Source organism: Brachyistius frenatus, unplaced genomic scaffold, assembly GCF_029030835.1.
Source record: "Brachyistius frenatus isolate BFR_SWC_R1_liver_20210118 unplaced genomic scaffold, ASM2903083v1 Contig_49, whole genome shotgun sequence".
Classification (NCBI taxonomy): domain Eukaryota; kingdom Metazoa; phylum Chordata; class Actinopteri; family Embiotocidae; genus Brachyistius; species Brachyistius frenatus.
This window is the reverse complement of record NW_027210648.1, coordinates 1,020,479-1,031,478: the sequence shown is the minus strand read 5'-3', so window position 1 is coordinate 1,031,478 and position 11,000 is coordinate 1,020,479. Positions and strand designations below refer to the sequence as shown.

General features: G+C 41.2%; 1 protein-coding gene across 1 annotated transcript in view; it reads right to left on the bottom strand.

Annotated features, from left to right (window-relative positions):
• Nucleotides 1-669: 669 nt before the first annotated feature.
• LOC138624093 (uncharacterized) overlaps nucleotides 670-11,000 on the bottom strand; it is an 87,790-nt gene continuing 77,459 nt past the window's right edge. The window contains exon 5 of the mRNA XM_069703997.1: nucleotides 670-3,745. Coding sequence (XP_069560098.1) covers nucleotides 3,520-3,745 — 226 coding nt within the window. The 3' untranslated portion in view covers nucleotides 670-3,519. The remainder of the gene's footprint in view (nucleotides 3,746-11,000) is intronic.

The following is an 11,000-nucleotide window of genomic DNA, read 5'->3' as shown; positions in this document are numbered from 1 at the left end:
CGCAGGACGGTCTCGTAACCTTTCACTCTGCCATTTTTGGCAATGCCCTGTCAGTGACTATAGATGTAAGAGAGCCCACTGCAGGTGTGCCCTCCCCGCATGCCCACCTGCCTCTCTTACCGCAGTCTGCTGTACCATGTGGAGCCCCAGATGTAGCCCGCAGAATAATCCACACTCGTACACTCATGAAAGTGTCCATCTGGCCCCACACGCACACATTAAGCCCCGTAACCATACAGGCATGGGGGGCACTGTTGTTGTGGCATTTAACAGATACAGCAGTGTGAGATACTGCTGTACTTCTTTTATCCTGGGTGTTAAAAAAAAGGCCCGAGCTGAGGTGGTGCACAGCTGAGAGTCACTTGGCTGTGACCGAGAGGTGAAACGAAGAGGGACTGAGCAGGATAAGCCTGCAGAGCTCACTGCTAGCAGAGCAGAGCAGAGTGAGGAGGATCTTTTTACATTAGCTGTGCCTCAGGCACATGCAGATAACAGCAAAGCTCCTTCCCAGCAGGAGAGGCACCAACACTACAGCCCTGCATCACAGCTGGCAATGTTTATCCAATCAAAATAAAAGATCGCTTTTTTATATTTCAAGGTTTTCTTTGCACATCTGAATAATATCTCATGTATTCTCTGTTGATTAAATACAGACTGACCTGAAACCCATTCAATGTAAACATCAAATAGAGGCCTGCCTCACTTTTTATTTGTTTCCAAGTATAACATTCAGTTAGTGATTCAACAATGGTTTACAGTAACGATATTGAGTTATTTACAGTTTACATACAGTTAGTTCATATACAAGATGGTTTCCTATGGAATACATTTACAGAAAAACATTTGTTTACAGTCCCTTTGTATACAATGAAAAGCATACTGCGAAAAGTTCTGTTTCTGCAGGAGCTTTGTCAGGTCTGTGAAAATAACCCGGATGATGTCATCATGGTGATTTAGGTGTTTCTAGGCCAAAAGGTTGTGGACTCCAAATTTACATTAGAAAACCTGAGTTACAATCTGTAGAAGAGTCTAATGAACACAGAAACGATATATAAAGATGGACGCTTCCCAAAAGTGAAGCCAAAATATCTTGATGGCCCCCAGGCGGTCTCATATAGGAAGTATAGGTAACAGATGTCAGCAGACGGATCATGAGACAAACTAAAAACTCAAAGAACACCTGAAATACTTTTTTTTTTCCAAACATGGTTTCCCTCCTGTTATGTTCGTTTCTTAGGTACAGCAATGATGTTCCCGGGTCCCGGTGCATGTTTAATCATCCAAAAGTTGTCAGAAACCAAAAAAATCCTAATAAATATAGTTTGTACCTCATCACCAGCACCATTACTAACAATTCAATCAGTTTTTAGTGGAATGGAGTTATTCACCCCTCCATAGATCATAGTTCAATTAGGATAACTCACTCGTTTTCATGAAAAATACATGTTCAAACTATTTTTTTAGGTACACTGGAAAAACCTAGATATAAATTGCATTAGTCTACCATAACATGTATGTTTTCCTAAATTTTATTTGCATTTTGAAACTTTCTTTTTTTCATGGCGTGGTGTAGATAAATAGAGATGAGACACCTCTGCTGTTCAGGGTCATATTGACCCGCTCACTCAAAATCAAGCCAAATGAGTCATAAGGATTGCGTTTCATCCAGCTCCTTCCACTTCTCCCCCAAAACACGTCTCCCTTCTAGATTAGTCATTTCTACAATGACTTTCTGTGTTGAGTTTGGAATGACCAGCTCAAAAGCTGACTTGATGTCTGTGACACGAGTCACTGCCATCCTGGTTGGGCCTGGCACTGTCTTTACAATATGTTCGGCAGACGTTCTCGGCTGATGTGTATCGGGTGAGGATGACCGCTGTATTTCACGATATTTTGACACGAATGTCTCGCTTGGAGGAACAGGTATATCACTTTCCTCATCTGATGGTTCATAATCAGTACCATTATAATCTGAATTGACCTCAAGATGGTCTTCATCTTCAGACACATCCTCCTCTATTTCACTGTCGTGATCAAGGATGTGCTCCAGAGCCTCCAGGGCGGTCATCCTTTTGTTTCTGTTGCTCATGTTGTCCTACAGTAAGCTGCTGAGTTGTATGTATCTGCAGAGTGTATAGTTGGGAGGACTCCTCAGCAACCATGTTGTATGTTTCGGCCCTCCCCTGCTAAGTGTGGGCGCAGTTTTCCTGCGGGAAAAAGAAACGTTCCCATCAAAATAGTATCTGTATTTCTCGCGCACAAGTGGGTTAGCTAGAAAGAGATTGTGCATGCGTGTGAGATTGGGATGAAATAGGGTGTGTGTGTGTGTGTGTGTGTGTGTGTGTGTGTGTGTGTGTGTGTGTGTGTGTGTGTGTGTGTGTGTGTGTGTGTGTGTGTGTGTGTGTGTGTGTGTGTGTGTGTGTGTGTGTGTGTGTGTGACAGAGAAATGGGGTGAAACATGGTGGGAGGGAGTAAGAAAGACTGTCTCACATTTTCAAAGAAAGAAATGGTCTAAACCTGACACTTTTGACCCCTTATAGCCTCCACTTTCACTGCCTGGTCAAATTGACCCGAACATCATCTCTGCAATACAAACCTGCAGGGAGGGGTTGCAAATTCATTATCTTTTTTTATTAGTATTATTTTTACGTTGATTACACTAATTAAGGCAAGCAGAAGAAGTTTGATACAGAAAAAGTACTTTAAAATATTTTTTCTAGATTTTCAAACTGTCCACAGTCCTTGAGCTAAGCTTAGCTGACCAGCAGCTGGCTGTAGCTTTAAATTTAACAGACAGATATTCAAATGAATGTGCTTTCTTGGCAAGAAAGCATCTGATATGTTGAAGAAATGCGGCATCGCCCCAAAAATGCTCTATTCGGTAGATACTAATTCAAAGCTGTTACGCATGAAAATTATCTGCAGTCAATGTGATGGTAATATAACATGAGGGCTACTTGTTAGCACCTTTTCTATCTGTATGATAATGGTTTATGTTTTAAGTACAAGTGTCTCTCTGGGAAGCTTTACTCTCATTTCTGAGGCAGCAGCGGGACAGACGTTGCTCTCGCCCCCGTCCTCGTCACCACTTCACGGGCTATTCAATTAGCAGAAGAAGCATGGGAGATGGAGCCATAATGGAGCTGATGAGATGCACAAGGACAGGTGACACTAATCAGAGCGGCTCCCCATTGTCTCTGTGTGGGCATCATTAAGGAAAGAGAGTGATTTCGGGCGGGTTTTTTTTCTCTCTGAGCCCGAACACACTCATGCAAGCTGCGTGCATTCTCTTCCTTATCATCAATTTGCAACATGTGTGAATATATCAGCTGAATGAAGTGAGAGTGAAATGATTGACATAAAGGAAAACAAGAATATTTGGCACCTCGAAAATAGGTTTTAAAGCGTAAGATCTCCTAATATACTGATATACCATGTTACTTTCAATGGCTGTTAGACACATCTTAATACCCAAAGGATTTACTCTCAGCCTGTATTCTGTAAACTGCTGTTAGTGGTTCAGAAAAAGCTGAGACATCCACTCGTCAACAAATCCACTTTCCTCTCCTCCTCTTGACTGGGTGAAGCCCCTGACGAAGCTTGATCTGGTGGTGCTGCTGAAGCGGCCTCAGACAGATCCCAGCAGCCCTGGTGGTTTCCGTCCTCCTTAAAGTCTCTGGGCCGGACTGTGAAGGATCTCTGCTCAGCCTGCTGGTACCGACCGCTGAGGTAGCTCGACAGACACCTGAGAAAACACCGCCCGAGTACAAACATTAGCAACTGCTTCATCCCACATATTTCTGACACCAAAGTCCAATTAGCTACATTCACACTTTGGCTAATCCCAAATAACTTTGTTAGTATAATAACATAATCCTAATCTTATTATTAAGTCCCTCTCCTCCCATTAACTGTGTCTTTAGAGTGTGTGGGAGACTCGTGCTGAATCCAGAGTGCTTCTTATCCTCCTGACATAATGTGAACATACCACATTATGTCAGGAGGATAAGAAGCACTCTGGATTCAGCAGGGGTTCTGTTCAGTACCAAAACATGCAAGAGCTGATGCCGTCTCATATTGACTTTGAATTTCTTTTAGTCCATCTGTGTACACTGATGAGGCGATACATTATGACCGCTTCTACCTAATATTCTCTACATCCTTTGCGTGCCGCCAAAACAGCTCTGATCCACCAAACCCTGGACTATACAAGACCCCTGAAGGTGGCCTGTGGTATCGAGGTATACAAGACCCCTGAATCAGACACGTTCTAGCACATCCCCAAAGGTGATTAAGTCGTCACTGTTACCTAACTGGATCAACATCAACACCTGTGTTACACATGTTTTTGTGACCACTAGTACATGCGCATATTCGCGATTTCACCATGGACTTGAAGTAGCGCACATCAAAGTTCAGGTGAAACTTAGCAAATTGGGAAAGGAAACCTTTGAAATGCTTCAGAAAGCCTACGACTATGAAGCAATGGCCCAAGCAAGAGTGGCATTAGTATTTCAAAAGGGGCAGAACATCACAGTTCAAAACTAAAGACGGTGCGTCAGGTAAGCAGTGCAACCAATGTTAGTGGTTTTTTTCTGACATTCACAAGGCTGTGTATCATGAATTCACCCCCCAGGGTCAGACAGTCAACACCAAGTCCTACTGTGATGCTCTGAGGCCCTCTCCAACATGACAAAAAGCCTGCTCACAGTATATTTGAAAACATGTGAGTTTCTTGCTCCCCACTACTTTGATTTGGCTCTCTGCGACTTCACTGTTGATTCATTTACGTTCTGTAAGCAGTGCGTGGCCGGAGTGCTAGGCAGTCTATCGCTGCACAAGGGGACTACTTCGAGGGGATGGCCGCAAGATTTCAATACGGTAGTGCTTTTGGTGGTTATAGGTACTGTTAAATTGATTGATGAAGCGCCACACAGAACTTTTGTTGGATTTAGTAATCGTTGCATGTTTCTCCTGTTTGTTTTGTGGCATTTAACATCACATGTTTTCCCAACACCTGCTACGATTATGTTCTTCCCCTTCTGATGCTCGATGTCAGTCAAAAAACAGCCTTTAGGTTCATTACTGCCACCTTCTGGTGGTAGTAATATGGCACTACCAGGTGCCGGTAAAAACAAGGGAAAGTTTTTTTATTTTATAAAACAAGACGATAGTCGCATAAACTATTGATTTTATTAATGATTTTATCTGCAACATTGGGGGAAAATTATAAGTTTTTACATTTACCAAAGTCTCCTACCAAAACATTTATATAAAACTGATTTGCTTGGCTCAAATACATGTTGGAGGATCTTCTAAACCAGGAAGCATAGGATTCCTGTACCGGAGAGAGGTCATAGGAAGTAGGTCAACGTGGCTGGTTGAGTGTCCACAGGATTGGACTCTACGGATGGGGCAGCATCACCGCGAGGGTGTGAATGATCAATCAATCAATCGAAATGTATTTGTACAGCACATTTTAAAACACAACAAAGTTTGCCCAAAGAGCTGCACATAGACAAACAGTCATACATTGGAAAAGACTGGAAAGCCGACAGGGATTGAGCAGCAAGATCTCTGTTTTACCTTCATTGAAGCATAGAACATTTTGCGAGAGCCAGGTTTTGACATCAGCCAGGCAGCTCTTTAATGAATTTATAGAGGCCGTTCCAGATTTGAGGGGAAGGTATCCTCGGCATAGAGGTGATAAGAAATGTTATGTTTTTGGAAAATGGATCCAAGAGGAAGCATGTAGAGTGAGAACAGAAGTCGACCCAAAATGGACCCCTGCGGTACCCCGACAGGTCAGGGGGGGCCTGTTGAGAGGAGCAGTTGCCCATGTTGACAGAGAATGATCTGTCATTCAGGTAGGACTTAAAACATTGTAGGGCAGTACCTCTGATGCCGATGGAGGAGGGCCAAATGATATCAATTTTGTCTACTGTTCATGTCCATGAGGGATGTCTGGGTGAAGCCCGGTGTTTATGGCTGTGGGCATCTTGTGAACACGCCTGCATACGAAGACTGAATGTAGTATGAAGAGAACCAGCTGTTTGTCTGCTGTCTTTGTCTGTTTTAGAGTGTATTGGGGCTATTAACTGCTCAACATTCACCCCCTTTTTTTTTTTTTTTTTATTTTTTTTTTAAACTAAAACAGGACTAAGAGCTTGGAAACACTTTGTCAGTTGGACTCCTACTGTGAAAATAGTGTCCAGCACATAGTGATTTAACAATTATGTGCCCCTATAGATGATGGAAAATGTCAGAATATAATTTTGCTGTGTAAAGAGCTGTTGCTATGCTATTGGTATCTTAAAATGGTCTCTGCTGTTTGAATTGTTACATCTTGTGATTTTAAACAATGTTCCTGTTTCTGTACAAATGCTGAAATCGTGCCTAAAAAAGATCCCACCGCAGCAGTTACTTGAAATACCGTGTGCTCACAGCAATGTGACGATCCTGCCTTTTTTTTTTTTTTGCTATGTACAAATTAAACAATCAAGATATATGAAATTGTAATTTGTGAACTTTAGAGTTGCTGGTAGGTGGAGCAAGGCTCGCTCTTATCCTGTTTCCACTTTATGCTAAGCTACTCAACTCCTAGCTTCTTATTTAGCCTACAGACATAAGAGTGGAATTATCTCTCTCAGCTAACACTTGTCAAGTAAGCAAATCTATGTTATTTGCCAAAAGAAGTACATTATTCCTTTAAAATATAGAAAAATCAGCTTGTCCCATTTCTTGCTTGGAACGGGTATCGCAGGACAAAAAAGGGAAGATAGTGATACAGAACAGTGGCACCAGCAGGATTGTATTTTATAGAACCGGCCATTAATTAACTACATTTACCATCAAGGTTCCCATGCATACAGCGAGCGCGCAACAGAGGGACAGACTGAGTCATGTTTTTTACAATAAGTGTCTAAACGATGTAGATATGTGTCTAAACGGATGCAGCCGAAAAATCTGACAGGATCTGCTGTAGTCGCAATTTTATTTTCAAGATACGAATTTTCAGCGAATGGACAAAACTTTTAAAATATGTGCATACATTCTGTACAGAAAGTCAAACAGCAAAGAAAATCCAAAATAATAAAATAAAAAAGTACATCGTATCTCATTCTATCACAGTACTCAGCTTCTGAAACACAGGAAAAAGCATTGTTTAGTTTTTAGGAGCGGACTCAGTACGTTTATGGGATTCTTCGTGTTAATCCATTCTAACTATCCCAGAAATAAGGTAGTTATTATTAGGTTCATGTGACTGATGTCTGAGCTAATCATGATAGCTTGACTTTGTGGTGGTCGAACAGGTGCACACTATCATTTCCTACAATCAGCAGCCATTTAATATCAAGACGTACACCTTTCAGCACTGCCTGGCAACCAGATGGAGAACCCAAGAAATCAAGACTCATTATTTTCCACCTTTCCACTTTTTCACCAGTACATTTTAATTCAACATTTCTAGAATCAAAATAATACACTGGACAGGAAAGAAAATCCTTCTCCCAGTAGACTGACTGAAATAACCTCCATCCACACAGTAACTGGCTGCAAAGGCAAATCAATGCCTCAGATCAGAATTGAGGTATTCTGCTTGTTTACAACATCTATCATTTGTTGTTATCAAGTGTGATCAGAGCAATTTTCTCTCCCTTAATATAGGTTTGATGGGACAAAGAAAAGCTCAATTCTCAGAGAATTGGAAAACACATTTCTTGTGCTTTGTGGTAACTAAACTGTCAACAGATAAGAGAGTCCATAGTATCAACTTGTGGGTAATTCATCTTACAATTGTGCTGTTGTGTTTTCCTCTGGAAACGCTTGGAAATATGGTTTGAGGCCTTTACTCTAATGTTACTGCAAATGTTCTCACAAAGGAGAATGTAAAGCAGAATGCAAAAAGTGTAAACTCAGAGCGCAGCGCTCTCCTTCCCAAAATCCTCTCAACTTATGTGTAGTTGCCACTTAAAAAAAACAACACACATTTTTAGCCTTGTGTGCACTTATATATCTTCAAAAGGGCGATGAGCTACTCGTCCTCAGGCAGCTCTACAAACTGCTGTAGACAGTAGCGTGAGGTGAGAGAGCAGTGTAGGCCACTTTGTATCATGTCAGCGCTAGCGGTTGGACGCCATCTCCACAGTGTCCCTTGTCACCAATCACATCCTTTTAAACCACCCAGGGAGCTCGACACCCCCCCTCATACACACACATACACATACACACTCCCTTATCTGTCAATGCTGCTTAAATAATGTAATTAATGACTTAATTAACATTTCCATAATCTATTTTAATAAATCTAACACGGCATAATGAGAGTTTCTAACCTCCAGGCAATGGCATATAAAAATTCACAGCGCAGAGCTGCATGGTCAGGGCAATGTCTGAGTGCCGCAAACTCTCGCCGTGACAGTAAAGGAAGGAGAGGACGCATATTGTGTGACAGCCTTCCGAAAGGCAGTTCAAGCCTGACAAATGTCATGTGACTTTGTGAATGTGTCCAATAACAGACCTGCAGCAGGAGGAGGAGGGCAAATAAAAGATTATTTTGGGGGTCAAAATGTTGAAAGGAGGCCAGAGAGCCACCAGAGAGAAGGTTCTTTGAGCGGGGGTCAAATGTGAGCCAGAACAAGTCATACATTCTAGAAAACTAAACTAAAAGAAGTCAGATATATGGCTCCTGTTTAGCACTTGAACATGGAGCTGCAATGCTGTCTTTTATTTTCCTTCTTCCACTATCAAAATATTTACCAATTACCATAAAATTTAAAAAAAAAAAAACAGTGTTGGAAGAAGTATTTTAAAAGAGCATCCTAACAATGCAGCAACAATGTAAAAATACTCTTTTATGACTACAATTATCAAATAAATCTATTATCTGCCTTTCACATTCATAATGAATTCATTAAGCTGCTGTTCAGTAACCCTCACAACAGTCAGAAAGGCCACACAGCATCCTGGAGTCCAAGTGATTTCCCAAAGTCCAAGCCCTGAGAGCTCAACGCACTGCAACTTTTTATAGTTTGTGAAGTTTGAAGTTACCGAAGTTGACTGTCTGTCAGTGAAGTGGGAAAATAAGCAATTATGTTTTCTGTTTGTTTGTTTATTTTAACATTCACTTCATGAGACACGTCAACCGCATCCCATCCCTGTCGATAACGTTTTAGTGCTCCCTGGAAATATTTGCTACCTGCATCTTATTTCTGTATCTGCAACTTTTTTCTGTATTTGCAGCATTTTTTTTTCTAAATGTCCTGTCTGTGTTGTCAAATTGATGAAGATGTTTTCTTAATTTTTTGTTTGTTTTTGTATTCAGTATTCAAAATTCAACAGCAGAATGCATATAAAGGAGCAGTGTGTAGGATTTAGTGGCATCTATTGCTGATGTTGCAGATTGCAACCAATTAAACAACCCTCACCTTACCCTCCCCTTCCAAGAAAGTAACAGAACCTACGGTGCCTGCAAAACTCACGAGAAACATTAGAGACCTTCTCCAGGGCCAATGTATGGTTTGTCCCTTCTGGGCTACTGTAGAAACGTGGCAGGACAACATGGCGCTCCGTGGAATGGGAACAGCTACACTACCATTCTAGCAGATTGTGGAATTTGATGTCTTCCTGAAATCTGAGCACAAACTTAAAAAAGATCTAAATTTACAGACATTGTGCAAAATTTCGCATTGTTTTACATTGATTATTATTTTTTTCTAAAACAGTGCGGAATTTACATTCAGTGAAAAAAAAACTAAATTTACATGTAAGGATTTCTACAATAAGGCGTTGGTAATAAATATACAGACAATTTGATTTTACTGTTACACAATGTACTTACAAGTCTGTTTTTTTTTTTAAAATGATGTCAAAGGACGGAGATAATATTGAACACGTATGTTTACAAATGTTTTGATAAAAAAAAATACTCTGGCAGTCAAATTTTACAGCTAGATTCCATAATGAAAATTGTATTTTATTGAGAGGTGACAATGATAGTAAGTTAACAAAAGAATAAATAATATGTAATAATGAAAGAGACATCAGAGTCTGTAATTAGTATTAAAACACTGTAGGCTATTGTATAAAAGTTATCGTCATATGTTTTCTCTGTTAATACTAAAGTAAAGTAGAGTACTTGAGTAAATGAACTCATTTGTTTTCTCCCACTGAAACAGAGGACCTCCTGTCACTCCAAGTACTCCACTAATGACAAATATTCATTAAAATATGGTGGTTATTCAAGTGCTTTATGGCAAGCTAATCTGTCATCTGAAGTGCTGTAGCTATGGCAACAGACAACAGGTATGAGCGACGCAGACACTCAGTCACAGGGACGGTAGCAGCAGGCTTTAACCCCCTCCCCTGCTAATAGACTGAGATGACTGCATGTTACCATTTCATCCAGAGTCAGTGTAAATGATCACGAGTGCACAACATGGATCCAACACGGTGCAAACAATAAAAGGTCATTCGGAGCTCTTTGCTTGTTTATCTTTGTCTTGTCCCTCTTTGGAAGACTAACAGGCAGTGTGGAGGGTGAGAGATGGGGGTGGGGGTCGCTCCTCACAAGGGCCTCCACCCCCAGGGCTGAAGTGTGACTGAGATGCACACTGACAGGGGGCAGCAGGAGGCTGGCACATCCCAGGCAGCACAAGCACCATGGGGCACGGGTCTGTGAAGACCACCCATCCTAATAAGGGCACCCACCAACCTTCCTGTTGCACCAGTAATAATGTAAGCAGTGGTCAACAGAGAACCTGTTTAGTTCTCTGTATGTAGACGTGAGGATGCAGACAACAACAATCTGTATTGAAGCTTCAAAACAACATAAGTATGTAGTAATGGGTTATTGTGAATGATTCATACAGAAGTGTGAGAATGTTAACTAAAACATAACTCAACCCCTTCCAACTCAAACATTGAGCTAATACCTGCAGCGCACATCTGCCAAGAACGCGTCCGTCTGAAGCTGCTGTAAACAAACCAATTTCCTGTCA